Source organism: Monodelphis domestica, chromosome 3 (genome assembly GCF_027887165.1).
Source record: "Monodelphis domestica isolate mMonDom1 chromosome 3, mMonDom1.pri, whole genome shotgun sequence".
In the NCBI taxonomy this organism is placed as follows: Eukaryota; Metazoa; Chordata; class Mammalia; order Didelphimorphia; family Didelphidae; genus Monodelphis; species Monodelphis domestica.
In genome coordinates this window covers 297,908,976-297,931,685 of record NC_077229.1, presented here as the reverse complement: position 1 = coordinate 297,931,685, position 22,710 = coordinate 297,908,976, and the positions used below count along the sequence as shown (strand labels likewise).

At 36.3% G+C, this 22,710-nt stretch overlaps 1 protein-coding gene across 2 annotated transcripts in view; it reads left to right on the top strand.

The window, feature by feature from the left end:
- The window catches only part of PXDNL (peroxidasin like), a 584,754-nt gene that overhangs the window by 522,151 nt on the left and 39,893 nt on the right, over positions 1-22,710 (top strand). For both annotated transcript variants that reach the window (XM_007487140.3, XM_056823900.1), the window contains one exon: positions 7,747-7,861. In XM_007487140.3, the coding sequence (XP_007487202.2) occupies positions 7,747-7,861 (115 nt within the window). The remainder of the gene's footprint in view (positions 1-7,746; positions 7,862-22,710) is intronic.

The following is a 22,710-nucleotide window of genomic DNA, read 5'->3' as shown; positions in this document are numbered from 1 at the left end:
TATTAGATATTTTGCTAAACACTAAGGATAACAAGTGAGGTAAAACATAGTTCTCACCCTTAAGAAGTTTATTCTAATAAAAGAGAAAACCTATAAATAGCTGGGTATATATAACATTATATATGTGTGCGCACATGTATATGTATGCATATAATATATGTATATGGTGTGACATGTTATATTTGTATATTTATGTATGTAAATATATATATTTTTAATATGGAAGGTAATTTTAGAAGAGAATGAAATATTAGTGGAAAATGAGACCTGGAAGGAAGCTAGGGAAATAATGAAAGAGAGTATTTTAGAAATGAGGGGCCTGAAATAGGAGATATTTAAGTCAGGGAGATCAACCAAAAGTTTATTACAAAAGTCCAGGGATCAAGTGTTAAAGACATGAACCATGGTGGCCATTATCTGAATGAAGAAAAAGGGAAGTGAAAAAGACATCTCATGTAAATAGAAATAAGACTTGGCAACAGTTGGATATGTGGGTTAAGTGTGAGTAAGGATTTGAGGATGACATCTATTTCTTGAGTAGGGATGACTGAGATTACAATGGTTCCCTCGATAGTATAAGGAAAATATAGAGGCAGGGATATTTTGGGACACATAATAATGAGTTTATATTTAGGCATTTTGAGTTTGGGGTGTCTATAGAGCATCCAGTTAGAAATATTCTATAGGAAGTTGGTGATGTGAGACTAGAAATCAAAAGCAATATAAAGACTGGATAAATAGATCTCAGGATAAACAGAAAAGAAATGATAATTTAGCTTATGGAACTAATTAAATCATTAACTGAAATAGTACAGAGAAGAAGCCCAGATCTTTGGGGGATACTCATAGTGAGCAATGATGGCAAACATGCCCAAACTGCCACCCTCACACCACATGGAAGCCCTCCACCTTACCCCATGCAGGGAAGGGAGAAAGCACTCCCATTGGGCTGCTAGGCAGAGGAGTGGGTGATGAGATAAATGTCCTCAGGCATTTATGGAGAGGGTGAGAGGAGCAGCGCCCCCCCCCCAGCATCAGTGCCATAGGTTCTCTAACATGGACCTAGATGAAGATCCAACAAGGAGGGATCATTAGCCATAGTAATAGTATCACCAAAACCTTGAGAGAAATTATTAAGAAGAAGATGAGCAATGGTAGCTAATGTTTCAGAGAGGTCAAACAGAGTGAACATTTAGAAAAGGCCATTAGATTTGGCAATTAACATGGCAATTTTAGATTGAGCATTTTCAGTTGAATGATGTGATTAGAAGCTTAACTACAGAGTTTAGAAAGGAGAGCAGAAAAAGAGTTGGTGCCTAATAATAAATTTCTCAAGAATTTTAGTCACAAAGGGGAGAAGAAATATAGAAAAATAATTGATAAACTTGATGGGATCAGGTAGATTTTTTAAAAAAATAAGTGAATTATCTCCTGAGAGTACTAGACAGAATGGGATCACTGGTGAATGTTGAGGTGTTCATCTTGGCAAAGAAAAGGCCATTTCAATGCCTAAGACATAAATGAAGAAGGAGATGGTGGGAGAAGACATTTCAGTGGGGTGAGATGAAGAGGGAGAAGAATAGTAAACTCTTAGAAGATGGCCTCAGTGTTTTTTGTTTGTTGTAAAATATAAAGGAAGATTCTCAGCTGAGAGGAGGAAGGGGTATAATGAATCAAGTTGAAAGTTGTAAAGATTTCCCTCTCTTCAGAGATGGCCTAGTTAAGACTATGTAACATAAATTTGTAATGAATATAATCATTATGATTTTTGTGACTTTCTTCCATTCCATTCAACAATACATGAATAGGAACAAAGTGGGTGGAGGGAGAAACTAGAAATAGAAAAACACCTTTTTAATATAAATGTTTGTCTTGAATTCTGGTATAGTTGCAAATCACGAACTACCACAATGAAGATTCAGGAATGTTGGTCATGAAGAGACTCCTGGAGCATATTTCCAAAGATGAATAAAATGCAAGAAGTAATATAAAGGATGTTGAGGAAATTTATAATTAGAAAAGGAGGAGAGCTAATAATATAGCAAGAAGGATGAAGAACAGCTGAATAGCATTAAAACTTTACAAGACAGAAATCATGAAATGCCAATATGAATAAAGTTAAACCTCCAACATGGGTATTCTCTATGCTATATCAAAAGGGACAAGAATGACATAAAACTGAGAAGTTTTAGAGATCAGCATCAGTGAATCCTACATTACAAATGCCTATAATTATCTTTAAAAGAGTCACTTCAATAACAAAATCATTTTAGAATATAATTAAGCCCAACATTAACTCAAAGATGCCTAAATAATCTGTATGGTAAATAATTATAGAAATAAAGTCAATCAAATTTTGCAATATTTTCTGGCCAATTGTAATGGATTTTTAAAATGGCTTTCTCCAATGGGGAATTAGAATGAAATTATAGTACATTATATTTTATTTTTTAGGTAAAATTGGCATTATATAATGATATTATGTGATTTTTCTACCAATGTATATTACTGTATATTTTATATGATATTGTTCTGTTATAGCTACAAATTATATACATTATATGTTATACAATAGATATGTATAATGAGATATTCTTATATTATACAAATATTACATTATATAATTCTGTGAGTAAATCTAACACAGTTAGACTATTTTCCTTCCTATACTATATTGCAAATTGCAGCTTTGATAAATCAAGTAATTTGTGGACTTCAGTAGCCTCACAGAGGCCTTAAAAGACTACTAAAAGTTCTCCTAGAGACACAAAAAGGTTTTTGTTACTATTGTTATTAATAATTTTTGGTGGTAGCAGCAGTGGGGCTAGACCTGTGTTTTTATTGGTTCATAGAGAATTCTTGGTCAGCAACCTAGTTGCTAAGGAAGATTAGCAAGTAATCTATTCTACAGTTTGTAGTTTTAGTATTTCCCTAGGCGCTAGAGGTCAAGTGACCCATTTAGAATTGCAAAGCCAGTATGTGCCAGAGGTGAGATTTGAACCCAGGTTTAGCTTTGAAGTGCCACATCATCTCTATTCACTAAATAACATACTGTTCAAGGTCTAGTAATTGATAGCTTAAAATAGAATACTTTTTATGGAATTTCAGTCACTCATTTTGAAGAAATCTGTGCTTTTCTCTTCTGATTTTTGCCTTTACTTATGTAGAAAAAGATAATAATACTTAAGGGATTTAATTATTTGAACTGTCATCTTACTCTAGAAAAGTATGAATAGATCTCTAGAAATCAAACTGAACTCTATGAATTTCAAGTAGTGTGCTACATGATTAAGAATTAATATTCTATTCAGATGAACTTCAAATCTTTATGGTGTATTTTCATTAGCATGTCTTCATTTAAATTATATTTCAAGTTCAGCATTTTCTGGAAATAGCTTTCACTAAAGCTGAATGCCTACTATTCAACCAACAACATTGTGAAGCATATATTATGTGTTACTCTCTGTGCTAAGTGCTGGAGATACAAATTAAAAGAAAAAGCAAACCCTCAAAATTTGCCATCAAGGAACTTATGAATGAGTGGAGGAAAGGAGACAGTGTTACGTGCATGGATAGGAACATAAAGGATACAGATTGCAAATATAAGATAACCTTAGAAGCTGGAGAGGGATGTGCGGGGAAGGATGTGAATCATGAAGGTAGAAGGGAGGATTATCTGAACCTAGAAAGGAGCCAATAAATCTAAGAAGAGGAATACAACATGCCAGGATGGGATACATGCCACAGTGCAAAGGCATGGTGATGAGAAATTGAAGGTTGTGGGAGGATTGTATAGCTGAACTATAGCATTCATGGGAAGAGACCACAAAGATAACTTACTCAATAATCACTTACTAAGTACTTTGTTTTGAAAGGCATTGTGCAAAGAACAAGGAGTAGAAAGGCAAAAACATTTCCTTTGTATCCAAGTAGTCACTGAGTGATGTCTATTTTTGTTTTGCCACAGAAACTCAGGAAGACCACTAAATGGGCTATAAGGTGTCTCCATAGATCTCCTTTATTGAAATCATGGGCCCTGTAAAGAACACAGGTTTTAACCAATTTCTGTGTCATGGAACCTACCGTCAGTTTGGCAAAGCCTAGGGACCCCTTCTTGAAATAATGATTTGAAATATAAAAAACAAAATACATAAGATTACAAAGAAGATCAATCATATTGAAATGTGGTTATAAAAGAAATATTTTTTAAAGTTCATAGACCCAAGATTTCTAAACATGATTATGGAAAGTAAATGGCAATGAGAAATATTGCATTAAAATAATATATTTTCATTAATAAGTAATACAGTTCTTATTATATGTACTATATATTTTTCATTTATATAATATACATGATAAATAAAAATATACTACATAGTTATATATATATATATGTGTGTGTGTGTATATACAGTTTTTTCATACATCTCCATACATATATATGAGGGTACACATCTCAAAAGTGGAGACAAATTTAGCCTCAGAAAACACATTTTCACTGATATTCTCATTACCAAAGTCTGTACCATTGCCTGGAAAGCATGACAAATCCCACCCATGTTGTCCCCATTCCTACCAACGAATGAGGTAAGAGTAATATCTGGAAATGATAAATTCATGGACGTTATCACAAAAGAAAAAATATGTTCAAGAAAACATTAAAATCTATTGACCTGTATTCCTATTTTATCAAAGCAGGTTGTGGCATATTAACAATGAAGAACTGAATCAAAGAAATGGTAGGAAAATGTTATTAAATAAATAATAATAGTCACAATAGATGGCATTTATAGAGTATTTTAAGGTTTGCAAATTACTTTAAAAATTATTTCATCTCAGAATAACTCTAGTAGGTATGTGTTCTGTGATTATCCTGATTTTTCAGATGAGAAAATTGAGGCAGAGATTAAATGATTTGCCTATGGTCCCACAGCTTGTAAGCTTCTAAGGCTGGATTTGAACATAGGTCTTACTCCAGGTCCTGCGCTCTATTCATTGCAACAATTAGCTGTCTAGATATATTTTATAACCATAAAGGATGAGTCAGTTATATAGTGAAACAGGAAAAACAACTGAATAAAGATGTTTGCTTATGTAAAAGCAAAAGAACAAGAGAAAATCCTTACCATCTCTTGGGAACTTTCTTTAATTTGGGCTTTGCATTAGATTTCCTCCATAACAATATCAACTGTGTTCAACAAGCAAATGATTACATATTTTATGCCCAGCTTTATAGTGGAGGGTCTTTAAGCAAGGTTACCCAAGTTGTTTCAAGTATTGTTGGAGGATAGTCTTGAAGATGATATCTTGCTCGACTGTTTTAAATGTGTTTTTAAACTGGCAACAGAAAACATAAAAAGATAGTATATTTTCCATGGCAATCTACTGAGTAGACTATAATGTTGTAGCTTTCTAAAGAATATCATTTGTATATGGTGGAGGATATATGAGAACATGTGGATGAGCCACATTGGATAAGAAGGCAAAGATGAGTTGAAATATCCCATCAATGAAGGAAACAGCCATACTGGTGAAAATGCTGGCCCATTAAACACTCTTTATGAAAGCAATTGTGCTTTGGTGAATGGGGTACAATAAGTTTAGTGTTACAGCATGAAATTTTGAGGGTTCAAAGGTTTCTTTCACAAAGTAAATGTTCAATAAATGTATCTATATCATTTGTGGACAGAATTGAGGGATGGGTGTGCACTATCCTTTGAAATGCTGAGAGATTAGTAAAAAAGGTTAGTGCCAAAGAATCTAAGATCAGAAGATATTATTGGACTAAAAAAAAAAAAACAGCAGCCCTCACTTCTTCACTGGGATCTACTAGTTTGTCTTTTATTTTTCATTTCTCCTTAAAATGATTTCACGTTCAATTAGCAAAGGTAATTTAGATTCTAAGCATTGATTTATTTTGGCCATGATATGTTTATTTTGTAAACCTTTTCCTTCCCTTCTTCTTCTCTCCTTCCACTGCTGGATTTATAAGCAGCAACTACTTTCTTTCCTATAACCACTTTTACTTCATACACTTTCCTTAGAATGATCTCTCCTGATAATAAACAGATCTACTCTTTAAGATGGATATTTTTAAATTCTAAAAGTACCACCCTGAAAGGGTTGCTACAGAAGCAACAGCTCCTACAGGTTATTATTGCTCAATTCCAAAATCATTTTCACCATCATCTAATGAAAAGAGCCTTTGCATACCTTTATAGGCAATGCAAACATTTAATTCACCACTTTTCTTAAGTGTAGCCATTACTCCTTATCATTAAATTGGGTTCTGTCAAAACCTCATGATTGGTGCCTCTGCTTGACAAGTCTTGTACCAATTCATTTTAATCAGAAATGAAGGCTGACTCCTCATATATAATGGAGCCTATGTGCTAAAATAAACAAGCCCCATGCTAGGCCCCCATGCCACTGAATCAGATAAATCCTCCTTCAAATAAAAAGTGTTTCACAAAGCACAAACAGATGTATATTTTCTTCTGGGATTTATGCAACCATCTGGTCTTGTAATTTCCAGCTGTATATTTCACATTAACTTCTCTCTTTAAAGCTTCAAGTCATTTTAAATACTGTGTACTTTATATCACATGTAAATATATTTATGTTTACTCATGACTTTTGTTCAAGTAAATTGTGCTTCTGTCTGTAGGCTAATGAAAGTTTAATTTCTTCCATAAGTGACTAATCTTATTACCATAATATTTCATGAGATTGCTGCTATTCCAGTTTGTCTTAGAAATTCCCTTCAAAGTATTTTTGAAAAACTCAGATCACAACAGCCCCAAGAAAATCTAAGACAACAATTAAACCATAACATTGTTTTTAGTCCTGCCTTTGAATCCAGTTGCTATATTTAACATCGTGCCATAAGGAGCTCTTCTCAGAGCTTTGCTATTATGTAATGCCTTGCCCAGAAACCTTGTGGAAATCAAGGTGAAAATAAGTATATAATACCAGAAGAAAGGACATTAAACAACCCTGAAAAAATAACTGAAAGCCTATAACATGACCTGTGCTCAAAATGTGATACAATCAATATATCAAAATAATATTGATACAATTGAGGTTAGCTATGCAATATAATATTTCTCTGGAGATAATTCCCACATTAAGTTTTTAAAGTATTGAATTATCCGTCCAAAGGTTTGATTATTTATGGGATATCAGCCATCTCTAAAGGAAAAAAAAAAAACACTTTTTACATCACAACTCAATGTTCAATTGTAGTGTAATTTTGTTGTTTATGGAGAAAAATGGATTTTTTAAAAACAAAGATTTCTTCTGATAACAAACTTTTCTCATTGGAACAATCAAGACCTATTTTCATAGTCTTAAAAATTCAAGGGCTGCATCTATGGTCAATTTTCAAGCCAAGAGAAAGTAAAAATAAACTCATCAATGTGTTTTAGGAGGGAAAAAAATCTCTTGGGGAATGAATGAAAAATGAAGATACTTTTGCTTAGAATTGGAATAAAGCTGTCAGGGATAAGGCTTGAGTTGGCACAGTGCAGGGCAAATATTTGACATCTTGAATCTATGTGGGAAGAAGGTATCCTGTGCTTTGCTGGATATTGACCTTCTGGAACAAGAATTATATAAATTCGCCCTGTCTGTCATCTTCTTAAGAGCCTATCTCTATTTCACCCAAAGAAATAGCATTTGAAGCTTTGGTGCTGTGCTAATTATTAGTTCTTCAATAATATTAATATGGGCTCCTCTTTTTCACAGATTGTGGAACACGAGGACAGTTCAGAGCATTTACACAAGAACTTAGAAGAAAACGGGCTCTTCAGTATAGTTATTCAGAAGAGAAAAACGAAGACTTTGATGATGTGAATAACAGGTATATATATATATATATATATATATTATAAATAAAGATTTAATTCCTATGGATTCGGTTTCATTTTGAGAATTATATTAATAAATTTTAAAACAAATGAAAGTTTAGGATATACCCAGTTTTCATAACATATGCCAGCTTATTTTATGCTTACTTAATTACTATTTTATTCGGAAAAATGTCTTTCTCAAAAGACAATCTATTACATCCCATGAAACATGGTCATCTAGCTCCTACCTGAAGAACTTAAATGTAGGGGGAAATATTAATTTCCAAAACAACCCTTTTTTTCCTGGGAGAGGAATTACTTCTGGCTAATCTTTTCTTACACACTATTAAAGTCTAACTCTGCTACCCATTACTCCCATTTGAAGCAAAGAGAATATGTTTAGGGGGCAGTTGGGTAATTTACTGGATTGAGAGCCAGACCTAGAGACAGGAGGTCCTGGCTTCAAATTTGACCTCAGACACTTCCCAGCTGTGTGACCCTGTGCAAGTCACTTAACCTCCATTGCCTAGCCCTTATCATTCTTCTGCCATAGAACCAATACATAATATTGACTCTAAGGTGGAAGGTAAGTTGTTGTTGTTGTTTTTTAATAAGAGAATATGTCTAATACTTCTGGAGATCTGGTATCAGAAGAACCAAATTTGAATTTTTCTCATATATATATAAGCCATGTGCTCATGAACAAGTCATTTAAACTTTCTGAACCTAATTTTCTCATGTGAAAAAATGAAAAAAATTATAATAACATCTAACTCCCAGGTTTGTTGTTATGATAAAATGAGCTAATGCATATAAAGCAGCTTATAAAACTTAAATTACTATGTGTCAATAGTTATTGTTGTTATTTTATACTTAACAGTCTTTCAAATAATTGGAGAAGATAATAATGCATCCCAAATCTTTTTAGATTGAAAACTTTCAGTTATTTTGACTATTTCTGTTTTAGTATAATTTTCTCAGTCCCTTCACAATCCCACCCAACATTCATTAGAAAGTTCTCTCTGCCATCATCTCTCAGTAAATAGTCCTCCTTTGAAGTTCATGTTATCTTATCTACGACACAATCAAAATCCTGGAAACTGTTGTCTTCTAACCTAACCTAACCTAACCAGACAATCCACTTGCTTCCTCAGAGTTCTAGGTTCACCATTTGTCCTCTTCTGAATTCTTGCCCTTGTATCAGAGAACCTCAATGTGTGTATTGATAGTCCCCTGAATATCCTGACTAGTTCCTTATTCTATTCATTTCCTCTTGCCTACTTCTTAGTCCCTACACAACACACAAAGATGGTCATACTCTTGATCTTTCTATTCTTCACAAATGCATCTCATTAATGTTAATGAAGTCTAAAATACCTTTTTTCTGATCATAGTCTATTGGTTTCCTATCTCTCTTGTCTTCCAATATCAATACCTGTTTTTCATTTTTATCATGAACTTTAATCCCTTAACCCTTCATTTCTATCTGAGGCTATCACCCTTATACTAGCCACACTCCCTTCCGTTGCTACTCTTGACACTTTGGAGAACCAATTCAACTCTATATTTTCCTCTCTTCTTGCCCTTTTCTCAATTGCTCCCTATTGTGCCCTGTCAAATCTTGACCTTGGGCCACTGTTATTCATGTACTGTGGAATGAAGGTGGGAAAAATCGTGCAACTGTTCCAACTGGGTCCATTACAAATTTGTGTGAGGTACCTTCATCTGGGCTCTCTCTGCTGGTAGGTAATTACTTTACTCCTTAATCCCTCAACAACCAGCCCCACTATTCCTTAGACATTACTATTTGACACCCCACATTAGCTCTTTCAAACCTTTTTATCTCTCCTCATACCTCCCATGACATCTCCTCTACCCACTCTGTCAGCTAAGGATCTTGTCTCATTCTTTTTTTTTTAAATAATATTTTATTTGATCATTTCCAAGCATTATTTATTAAAGACTAAGATCATTTTCTTTTCCACTCACCCACCCCCCATAGCTGACGAGTGATTCCACTGGGTATCACATGTGTTCTTGATTCGAACCCATTTCCATGTTGTTAGTATTTGCATTAGAGTGTTCATTTAGAGTCTCTCCTCTGTCATATCCCCTCAACTGCTGTAGTCAGGTAGTTGCTTTTCCTCCGTGTTTCTACTCCCACATTTTGTCCTCTGCTTATGAATAGTGTTTTTTCACCTAGATCCCTGCAGATTGTTCAGGGACATTGCATTGATACTAATGGAGAAGTCCATTATGTTCGATTATACCACAGTGTGTTAGTCTCTGTGTACAATGTTCTCCTGGTTCTGCTCCTCTCGCTCTGCATCACTTCCTGGAGGTCGTTCCAGTCTCCGTGGAATTCCTCCACTTTATTATTCCTTTTAGCACAATAGTATTCCATCACCAACAGATACCACAATTTGTTCAGCCATTCCCCAATTGATGGGCATCCCCTCATTTTCCAATTTTTGGCCACCACAAAGAGCGCAGCTATGAATATTCTTGTACAAGTCTTTTCCCCCATTATCTCTTTGGGGTACAAACCAAGCAGTGCTATGGCTGAATCAAAGGGTAGACATTCTTTTATCACTCTTTGGGCATAGTTCCAAATTGCCCTCCAGAATGGTTGGATCAGTTCACAACTCCACCAGCAAAGAATTAATGTCCCTACTTTGCCACATCCCCTCCAGCATTCATTACTTTCCTTTGCTATCATGTTAGCCAATCTGCTAGGTGTGAGGTGATACCTGAGAGTTGTTTTTATTTGCATCTCACTGATTATAAGAGATTTAGAATACTTCTTCATGTGCTTATTAATAGTTTTGATTTCTTTATCTGAAAACTGCCTATCCATGTCCCTTGCCCATTTATCAATTGGAGAATGGCTTGATTTTTTGTACAAATGATTTAGCTCTTAATAAATTTGAGTAATTAAACCTTTGTCAGAGGTTTCTATGAAGATTTTTTCCAAATTTGTTGTTTCCCTTCTGATTTTAGTTACATTGGTTTAGTTTGTACATAAGCTTTTTAATTTGATGTAGTTGAAATTATTTATTTTACATTTTGTGATTCTTTCTATGTCTTGCTTGGTTTTAAAGTCTTTCCCCTCCCAAAGGTCTGACATGTATACTATTCTGTGTTTACCCAATTTACTTGTGGTTTCCTTCTTTATGTTTAAGTCATTCACCCATTTTGAATTTATCTTGGTGTAGGGTGTGAGGTGTTGAACAATTCCTAATCCTTCCCACACTGTCTTCTAATTTTCCCAGCAGTTTTTATCGAATAGTGGATTTTTGTACCAAAAGCTAGGATCTTGGGGTTTATCGTATACTGTCTTGCTGAGGTCGCTTGCCCCCAGTCTATTCCACTGATCCTCCTTTCTGTCTCTTAGCCAGTACCAAATTGTTTTGATGACCGTTGCTTTGTAATATAGTTTGAGGTCTGGGTCTGCAAGGCCCCCATCATTTGTGTTTTCTTTTTCATTATTTCCCTGGATATCCTTGATCCTTTGTTATTCCAAATGAACTTTGTTATGGTTTTTTTCTAAATCAGTAAAGAAATTTTTTGGGAGTTCAATGGGTATGGCACTAAATAGATAGATGAGTTTGGGTAGGATGGTCATTTTTATTATATTGGCTTGTCCTACCCATGAGCAGTTAATGTTTCCAATTGCTCAAGTCTAGTTTTAGTTGTGTGGAGAGTGTTTTGTAGTTGTGTTCATATATTTCCTGTGTTTGTCTTGGGAGATAGAATTCTAAGTATTTTATTTTGTCTAAGGTAATTTTGAATGGGATTTCTCTCTCTAGTTCTTGCTGCTGAGCTGTGTTGGAATTCTATAGAAATGCTGATGACTTATGGGGGTTTATTTTGTATCCTGCAACTTTGCTAAAGTTGATTATTTCAATTAGCTTTTTGGTTGAATCTCTAGGATTCTTTAAGTAGACCACCATGTCATCTGCAAAGAGTGATAACTTGGTCTCCTCCTTGCCTATTCTGAAGCCTTCAATTTCTTTTTCTGCTCTAATTGCTACTGCTAGTGTTTCTAGTACAATGTCAAATAGTTGAGGTGATAATGGGCATCCTTGTTTCACTCCTGATCTTATTGCGAATGCAACTAGTTTATCTCCATTGCAGATGATATTAGCTGATGGTTTTAGATATATACTGCTTGTTATTTTTAGGAATGACCCTTCTATTCCTATGTTTTCTAGTGTTTCTAGTGCGTCTATTGAGATAATCATGTGGTTCTTGTTGGTTTGCTTGTTGATGTGGTCAATTATGTGCATGTTTTTTCTAATATTGAACCAGCCCTGCATCCCTGGTATAAATCCTACTTGATCATGGTGGATGACCCTTCTGATCACTTGCTGGAGACTTTTTGCTAGTATCCTATTTAAGATTTTTGCATCTATATTCATTAGGGAGATTGGTCTATAATTTTCTTTCTCTGTTTTTGACCTGCCTGGATTTGGAATCAGTACCATGTTTGTGTCATAAAAGGGATTTGGTACAACTCCCTCTTTGCTTATTATGTCATATAGTTTGTATAGTATTGGGATTAACTGTTATCTGAATGTTTGATAGAATTCACTTTTGAATCTGTTGGGCCCTGGGGATTTTTTCTTAGGGAGTTCTTTGATGGCCTGTTAGATTTCATTTTCTGATATGTGATTATTTAAGAATTCTATTTCTCCTTCTGTTAGTCTAGGCAGTTTGTATTTTTGTATATATCCATTCATATCACCTAAATTGGTGTATTTATTACCATATAATTGGGCAAAGTAATTTTTAATGATTGCCTTAATTTCCTCTTCATCGGAGGTGATGTCCCCCTTTTCATCTTTGATGCTGTTAATTTGCTTTTCTTCTTTCTTTTTTTAATTAGATTGACCAGTACTTTGTCTATTTTGTTTGTTTTTTCAAAGTACCGGCTTCTTGTCTTATTTATTAAATCAATAGTTCTATCACTTTCCATTTTATTAATTTCTCCCTTAATTTTTAGGATTTCTAGTTTGGTTTTCTGCTGGGGGTTTTTAATTTGATCTCTTTCGAGGTTTTTTATTTGCATTTCCAATTGATTGATCCCTGCTCTCCCTAGTTTGTTAATATATGCACTCAGGGATATGAATTTACCTCTGATTACTGCTTTGTCTGCATCCCAAAAAGTTTGAAAGGATGTCTCGCCATTGTCATTTTCCTCACTGAAATTATTAATTGCTTCTATGATTTCTTCTCTAACTAAACGATTTTGGAGTATCATATTGTTTAATTTCCAATTAGTTTTTGATTTGGTTTTCCACGTACCATTACTGATTGTTGTTTTTATTGCCTTGTGATCTGAAAAGGCTGCATTTATTATTTCTGCTTTTCTGCATTTGTATGCCATGTTTCTGTGACCTAGTGTATGGTCAATCTTTGTGAATGTGCCATGTGGTGCTGAGAAGAAGGTGTAATCCTTTTTGTCCCTATTTATTTTTCTCCGTATGTCTATTAATTTTAATTTTTCTAAGAATTCATTTACTTCTTTTACCTCTTATTTATTTTTTGATTTGATTTATCTAAATTTGATAATCGTTGGTTCAAGTTTCCCACTAATATGATTTTACTGTCTATTTCTTCCTTCAGTTCTCCTAGTTTCTCCATTAGAAATTTGGATGCTATACCATTTGGTGCATACATGTTGATTAGTGATATATCCTCATTATCTAAAGTCCCTTTTACAGAATGTAATTACCTTCCCTATCCCTTTTAATCAGGTCTATTTTTGCTTTGGCTTTATCAGATATCATGATTGCAACTCCTGCCTTCTTTCTCTCAGTTGAGGCCCAGAAGGTCTTACTCCATCCTTTAATTCTGACCTTTTGGGTGTCTACCCGCCTCATGTGTGTTTCTTGGAGACAACATATGGTAGGGTTTTGGATTCTAATGCTATTCGTCTACGTTTTATGGGTGAGTTCATCCCATTCATGTTCAATGTTATGATTGTCATTTGTGGATTCGCTGGCATTTTGATATCTTCCCCTAGTTTTGACCTTTCTTCTTTAGCTATCTCCTTTTGAACCAGTGATTTACTTCCCAGAAGGCTTCCATCTTTTTGATCATTTTTGATTCAAATTCTTCATGGGTTTGTGGAGAGTTTATGTTTCCTTTGGAAGGTTTCGGAGCATTTGCTTGTGTTTCCTCTTCTATCTCCTCTGTATTTTGTATTTTTGCTCCATAAAATGTGTCCAAAGTCGCCCCCTTCTTCTTGTTTTTCTTGGAGTGTTGAGGCTTTTCTGTGCTGTTTTCCATCTCTATCTGAGTGGGGAAGTCTAGCTTTTCTTATCTCTGTCTGGTGTTCATAGGCTTTAGCCCCAGGCAAATTGTCCATTCATGGGTGTTACTGCTCTCTGTTCCCTCCCGATGCTTTTTTGTTGCCTTACTCCCATGCTCTGAGTCTGGCTTTGCACTGTCCCTGAGGTATCTCAGAGCCTTTGTGGGCCACAGAGGCCTGCACTCTGAGGGGGGAGGGGCCAAGGCTTCCCAGAGCTCTGAGGGCTCCTGATAGGATTAACTTCAGTTGTGTCTTAAAGCAGGGACCTTCCCTGAGACTCGGACAGAAGGATCCAGCCAGGGGTCTATAGGCTCCCCTCTGTCTCTCTCTGTTTCCCAGCTGTCTGGGTGCCCCCGTGACTGGCTCAGGTTGTTTTCAGGATGTGGCCTTCTGAATAGCCAGCCCTGAGGGTTACTGTTGTCTCAGAAGTCCCTGCACTCTGAGGAGGGAGGGGCCATGGCTTCCTGGAGCTCCAAGGGCTCCTGATAGGATTAATTTCCCTTGGGTTGGATTGAGTGTGTCTTAAAACAGGGACCTTCCCTGAGACTCGGACAGAAGGATCCAGCCAGGGGGCTACAGGCTCCTCTCTGTCTCTCTCTGTTTCCCTGCTGTCTGGGTGCCCCCGCGACTGGCTCAGGTTGTTTTCAGGGTGTGACCTGCAGAATAGCCGGCCCTGGGGTCCTTTTGCTGGCTCTTAGGTTCCCGCTGCTGCCTCGGACTCAGTGCTATGGGTTGGGGGGGGGATGGGTCCTGGGACCTTCCTTCTGCCTATCCCTTAGATCCGAGTGATCTTGGGTTCTGGCTTTTGGGGGGCTGTACCTTTTGATCCAGGTCCAGGAGGAGGGTTCCCTGGATCTATCCTGTTGGTTGTTTTGAATTTCGGTGTCCTAGGAGCATACAGTTTGAGATTGGTAAGGAAGGGGTTTCCGGAGATCTGAACTTTAGTTCTCTCTAAGCCGTCATCTTGACTGGAACTCCTTTGTCTCATTCTTTAAAGAAAAAAAATGAAGTCATTTTCCAAGAGCCTCTACTTTCCCCATCTTTTTCATCTCATGTAAATATCTTCTACCACTGTCTCTTCCTTCAGCCCTGTCTCACATGGAAGAGGTAGCCCTTCTACTACCAAAGCAAATCTTTCTACTTATACAAATGATCCCATTTCTTCCTGTCTCCTCTATCAGAATTCTTACTATAGCATTCCACACTCTCTTACTTACCTTCACTCTTTCCTTGTCTAAAAGCTGCTTCTCTGTTATATGCAATCATGTCTATGTCTCCTCCATCCTCAAAAATCTCATTCAGTGCTTCGATTCTTGATAACTATCATTCTATATATCTCCAGTCATTGGAGGCTAACCTCTTTGAGAAGGCCATCCATAAAAGTTATCTTCCCTTCCTTTCCTCTCACTTTCCTCCTAACTCCCAAAATATTGCTCTTGACCATATCATTAAATCAAAAATGCTCTCTCCAAAGTTACCAGTGATCTTTTAATTACTAGATCCAGTGGACTTTTCTCAATCTTCATTGTTCTTAACCTCTCTGCTGCCTTTAACACTGTCAGCCACCCTCTTTTACTTCTTTCTTTCTCTGAGTTTTCATGACACTATTTTCTCTTGTTTTATTTTCTATTTGTCCACTTCTCAATCTTCTTTGCTGGATCTCTTTACAGGCTATACTGCTAATTTTGAGTGCCCTATAAAACCCTTGTTACTTTCTCCCTTTATACTCTCTCAGTTGGTAACCTCATCAGATCTCAAGGATTAATCTCTCAATGCTGATGATTCTCACATTGACTTTTCCAGTGCAAACTGTCCAACTGACCTCTTGTTTTGCATCACCAACTTCTTATTAGATATTTTAACTGTGTATCATGTATACATTTTAGACTCAACATATCCAAAACTGATCTAATTTCTCCCAAACCCTCCCAACTTCCAAACTTCCCACTTAATGTCACTAGTCTCCTAGGGCTCTGGGTTTACAACGTGAGTATGATCACTATTTCTCATGCCTTATGTTCCCAATTCACCTTTCTAATTTCACCTTTCTAATATCTCTTTAATATAGTTCTTCTTCATCATTGTCACCATCCTGGCACAGTTTCTATCTCCTTATGCTTGGATAATTGCACTAGTCTACTGGTTGATTACTTGTCAATGGTCTATTCCATTTCAATTCATCCTCTACCCAGCTACCAAAGTGATTTTCCTAATTCAGATGTCAGATCATGTCACCCTCCTTCTCAATAAACTTCAAAACTTCCTATAGCCTCCAAGATCAACGATAAAGTCTTTTTTTTTTTCTGGGTTCAAAGCCCTTTATATTGAAGCCCCTTTCAGCAACATTTCCAATTTTCTTATACATTACAACACAGTTTCTTCTTCCTTCATAGTCAATGATTAAGTGACTTGGGTTTCCTTACTGTTGTTCCTTTAACAAGACACTCCATGTTTTAAATCCAAGCATTTTCTCTGGCGGTCTCATGCTTTGACTGCTCCCCCTTATCTCTGCCACTTGGCTTCTATGGATTCCATCAAGTTTCAGCTAAAATTCTACTTTCTACAAGAAGCCTTTGCTAATCCTTCTTCATTCTATGTTGTTGTTCCATTGCTTGTTTCCAGTTCTTCTTCCTTGTGATTATGTAGTCATTTTTATATAGCTCTCTCCTATTAGATTGTGCACTCCATGATGATAAAGATTGCTTTTTTGCCTTTTTTGATCTCAAATGCTTAACAGTATCTGGAACATAGTAGGTGCATATCAATTGACTGAGGACTTCCACTTTCATCCTATACAGTTTGTTGCTGTTCCTTCTAAGTATACTTCTTTTTGCTGCCCAGGTAATAAGAACAGTTTTTAAGAGTTACCAATAACCTCTTTTCTTATAGGGATACATATCATTTTAACTTATTGAGTCTCTTAAAAATATTTTTTTTGTTTTTCTTTCCCCCCCTCTTTTTTAACTACCTTTTGATGATTCTCTTGAGTTCTGTGCTTGGACATCAAATTTTCTGTTCAGGTCTGGTCTTTTCTTTACGAATTCTTGAAATTCTTCAGTTTTGTTGAATGACCATACTTTCCCCTGAAAGAATATAGTCAATTTTGCTGGGTAGTTGATTCTTGGTTGTAGACCTTGTTCCCTTGCTTTCCAGAATATTGTATTCCATGCCTTTCTTTTTTTCAGTGTGGATGCAGCTAGATCCTGAGTTATCCTCACTGTGGTTCCTTGGTATCTGAATGACTTCTTCTTGGCAGCTTGTAATATCTTTTCTTTAGTCTGATAGTTCTTGAATTTGGCTATAACATTCCTGGGTGTTGTTAGTTGGGGATTAAGTACAGGAGGTGATCTGTGGATTCTATCAATCTCCACTTTTCCCTCTTATTCAAGGATTTCAGGGAAGTTTTCTTTAATAATTTCCTGTAATATAATGTCCAGGCTTTTTCTTTTTTTTTTCCTGGTAGGCCAATAATTCTTAAATTGTCTCTCCTTGAACAATTTTCTAAATCCTCTGTTTTGTGAATGAGGTGTTTCATATTTTCCTCAATTTTTTAATTCTTTTGGTTTTGTTTTATAGAGTCCTGCTGCATTGTGAGGTCACATGATTCTAGTTGTATTCTGGTTCTTAAAGACTGGATTTCATCCTTGGCCTTTTGGTCATCCTTTTCCTTGTGGTCGGATTTTCTTTGGAGGTCATCTTTCATCTTCTTCACCTCATCTTTCATCTGCTTTGCCTCATCTTTCATCTCCTTTGCCTCATTTTCCAGCTGGTTGATTTTGGCTTTCAAGACACTATTTTTTGTTTCCAGATGACTTATCTTAGTTTTTAAGTTCTTTTCCCAATTGTCTTCAGCCTCTCTTAATTGTGTTTTGAATTGCATTTTGAGTTCTTCCACAGCCTGTATCCAATTCGCTGGGATTTCTGATTTTTTCTTTGCTGATCCCTCCCCCTCTGTTTCATTTGCTCTTTGCTCATTACCTGTGCAGAAGCTGTCTATTGTAATTTCTTCTTTTTATGTTGTTTGCTCGAGTTTACCCCTTCTTTCCTCCCCGTATTTGGCTGTGCTCTTGCTCCTCTCATTTTGTTTTGGTTTTGGGGCTGTCAGTCTCCCCTCTTGGAGCTTTGTCAGATCTCTTGGTACAATCTCTAGGGGAGGAATGTTAGCTTCCCTGTCCTCTGGGGGCTTTTGATGGGATTGAGTTCAACTGGGTCGGGCTGTATGTGGTATGAAGCTCTGAGGCTCTGAAGACTCCTGGAAGGCTGAGCCGCCCAGGCTCTCTCCAGTTCTCTCCAGCTGCTTCTCCGCTGTCCGCCAGTGCCTTTGCCCACCTCCCTAAACTCTGAGGAGTTCTGATGGAATTAGGTTCAATTGGATTGGTCTGGATGTGCCCCGAGGCAACGGTGAGACTGGAGCCCGATGGAGGGACCCAGCCATGGCCCCGTCTCTCCCTGGCTTCCTCCCCACTGTCCAAGTTGGATGCTCCGAGCCCGGCTCCTTGCTGCTCACAAGATAGACCCTTCAAACCAGCACCTTTGCCCGCTCAGAGATTCCCGCTGCTGCTGGGGGCTCAGTGCTCTGGGTTGTGGGGGAGGGGTCCTGGGACCTTCGCTCTGCCTTCCCCTTAGCCCTGAGTATTCTCGGATTCCAGCTTTTGGGGGGCATACCTTTTGATTTGAGTCCAGAAGGAGGGTTCCCCACTTCTGTCCTGTTGTTCAGCTTGAATTTCAGTGCCCTAGGAACATTCAGTCTGTATCGGTAAGGAAGGGTCTTCCACGAGGTCTAAACTTTTGCTGCTTGCTAAGCCGCCATCTTGACTCCGCCTGGACTTCCACTTTCAAAAGGCCATCTAAAACTTCTTCACCAAAAACTGGAATCAGTCAAAACTCTAGATATTGTCTATTCAAGCCAGAGTTGCATAGCTTTTCCTGTACACTATGTTTCATTTATATGCCATGTTGCATTCCCCAACTAATTAAAATGTTGTCAATTGCTACTTTCCTTAATCTCTGATTGCCCATTTCCTCTTTGCCTTCTCTTACAAACTTTACATTTGAGAGATATTTTTTCTAGGTAGTGACAGTTATTTCGGAACATGGTTCTGTTGGAAGATTCTTTCTACTCGCTATTGTATATGTGTGCCAGGGGCCAATGTATTGTAGTATTTGTATACATTTTTATTTCAATTGCATTTTGGTCCTTTTAACTTCTGAAAATTACATGCTCTAACTCTATTCAAAATGGGCTTTTGGTCAAGGACATTTTGCAGCAATAACTTTCCTGAACCTGTCCTGTTTATTGATCCTAGAAACAGTATATATTCTGGCAGTAGGGTTAGGTTCACATTAAACTTGGGAAGCTGAAGGAAAAATAATTCTATGATCATGGACTCTAGGAAAATAATTGAATTCTGGCTCTGTTGTGGAAACTGAGCCAACCTGGTACTTTAGTGACTACTTTGTATACTGAAAATATTGATATCAGTCCACCATCAAATTGAGATGTGGATCCAAAGTGATGGTATTTTATCTTAATTTAAACCCAATGAAGTAACCAGAAAAGAAGGATACAATGACTGTCAATTATACAGCATCATAAAATTTCCATTGAAAAAAATATTCTTTATAACTAGTGAACTCATCAAAGACTTTTATTTGATGAACGATTGAATTATAGAAATCATATTTCTCATCAGTACTATTAGTCATATTGAAAAATTAAATCCCACACTCAGGTCAAAACAGTGCTGATCATTATTCAGATCTGTGCCCTAATACTATAATACTACAATTTGGGAGATTTCTTAGAAGGAATGTTATACAAATCATATTGCATGTAGACATCAAATCAAAACTACCCAAAGTTTTCTCTTGGTGGAAATAAATGATATTTGTGATGAGAAGACAATTGGGTTGAGTTCATACCCCAACTCTATCACTGACAGTATTGTCACAGCCTCTCTAGTCCTCATTTTCCTCAATAGTAAAATGATGGAATTAGATTTCATAATGTAAGACCTCTTCTCATTCTAAAGATATCAATCTAATGACCCAACCCAAAGCTCTAGCCATTGACATGGCTACACTTTATGCCAGAAGAATTAAAGAAATACCCTCTACTAAAACTGCTATATATAACAAGCTGGTTTTGAGTTTTTTCCCCCCTGGAAGGCTTAGGAATGCACATTCCATAGCATTTACAAATCAATTCAGAAATAAAAATAAAGATTAGTAGAATCACAGATTGTTACACTTAGAAGGAATCTTGATATGTTATCCAACATATACATATAAAAGGAATTCCTGCTAGAATGTACCTGATCAATTGTACAGCTTCTTCTGTAATGAACTCCAATTTGAGAGAATCTATAAACATCTTAAGTAGTTTTTCTACTTTTGGATAGCTTACATCATTAAGAAAGGTTTTCTCCCATTCTGATACCAAGCCTAGATCTGCCTGATTGAAGGTTCTACCCATTTCTTTTGGTTCTGCCTCATGAGATTAAACAAAATCAATCTAATCCCTCCTTTGCATGGAGGCCCTTAAAACAATAGAAGGTCATCATAGCTTTGCCTCTGAATCTTACACTTTCTGGGCTAATCATTTTTAATTTCTTTAGTTGATCCTCTATGCAGGTCTTTCACCATTTTTGTAACTCTTCTCTGTATCTCCAGCCTATCAAAGCCCTTCATGATCTGCATTGTCCAGAACTGAAAATAACAGTATTATAAAAGTAAGATGCTGGGAGACTCTTATGGATAAAGTCCCGTCTTTATTGTAACAGAGAAATCACATGATCAGGGTCTGCAAGCTTCCTCCCAGTTTAAAACCTCAGACCCCATTTTGTAAAACATCTACATTTTTATAGTTTCCTATTTCCCCTATCTTACCCCCTTCAGGTGGTCCCCAATATTTCCAAAGTAGGACCTTCTTTGCTCCTGCTGGTTCTGTCTGTTCCCTTTTCTCTTTTTCTACTCTCTTCCAGAGCAGTAGTTTACTTGGGTAATCTCCTGCTTCCTGTGTGAGCTAGCTTGCCCGGAGTACATTTTTTAAGAAGGAGAAATCACACTTATGATTAATATGATAACACCTTTATGACATATTTATGATTCACAGATTAATATAGTAACTCACGTATGATTAATACAATAATACATTTAAAATTATTATAACAAATACACAGTTTAAGTGATAACTCCGTGGTTATCTTGCAACTAAACTCTTAATCTGGTTACATAGGCAGACTTTTGCCTGGGACAAAATTCTTACTATAAATCACTGTTAAATTAAAAAAAAATCACACTCTAAGCATTGATTAAGCTATTAATGATTTCTTTTCTGATTATAATACAGATGTAGCTAGATAAAGATAGAGTAGAATCTGTATTATCCCCCTTTTCTAGAAGCAAATCCTCTCTTTATGTACCACTTGATTATATTTGCCTTTTTTTATTATCATGTCATGCTATTGGTTTGTATTGAATTTAGAGTTCACTAGGACTCCCAGATCTTGTTCAGACAAACTGCTATCTAAATATGCCACTCCATCCTTTCCTTATAAAGATGATTTTTAACATCTAATTGTTGAATTACTGTTGCATTTAATTTTATTTTTATTTTTTATTAGATTAATTTTTATTTATTAGATTATTAGATTAATCCTAATACTCTATTCTATTAACATTTCTAGATTTTGACTGTCAACTTGTCTGTTAGTTAACCCCCAGATTGATTTGATATGAAAGTTGATAAGCAATTAGCCAGCAAAAAACCCTCTACTCAAATTGATGAGGCAGACCAATGCTATACTTGCAACTTTAAGGCTATAGAGTTTAAATTCTACATACCATGTGTGCAAAAGAGACACAGAGACACAGAGAAGGAAAGATGGACCAAGAGAGAGAAACTGAGAGAAAGAAATAGAGACCCAGAGAAAGAAAGATACATGGATAGATAGAAAAAGAGGCAGAGAGAGACAGAGTGCTCATATAATGATTTCATCAAAAGTGCACCCAGGAACTATCATGGAGGTTCATATTAATTGAAATGGGAAGTTCTTTATTTTTCACATGACAGAAAACCCCTAGGGTTGTATACAGTGCTTCAGGATACAATGATATTTAAAAATGTCTAAGGACAAGGTGGAAGTCACCTCTGGTTGTGATGAATCAATAAATCACTGAGAATTTTTTAGCTACTTTTTCCCTAAGAAGTTTCGCAGAGCTTTCTGCTAAAGTTGTTGAAGCCTTCATGCAGTCTTTATGATTACGATAATCACCTATTTGTTACTGCAGGAAGCTATGCAATAAATGTTCAGTGTGAATCCACAGAGAAGCTTCCACTCATCATCTTTTTTTGAGGCAGCATAAAAGCTTCTTAAGAAGAAACTGTTCCTTATTTTGACAAAGTGTCAAAGGCATTCATGCCATTAGAACATCTTGACTACATTGAGTACTAAGCAAATTCCCCAAGCACCTCAGGCCTTAAAAATGGGAGCTAGTGTCATTGTTTCTAGAGCTAGTGTATGCATCAAAACACAAAAAGAC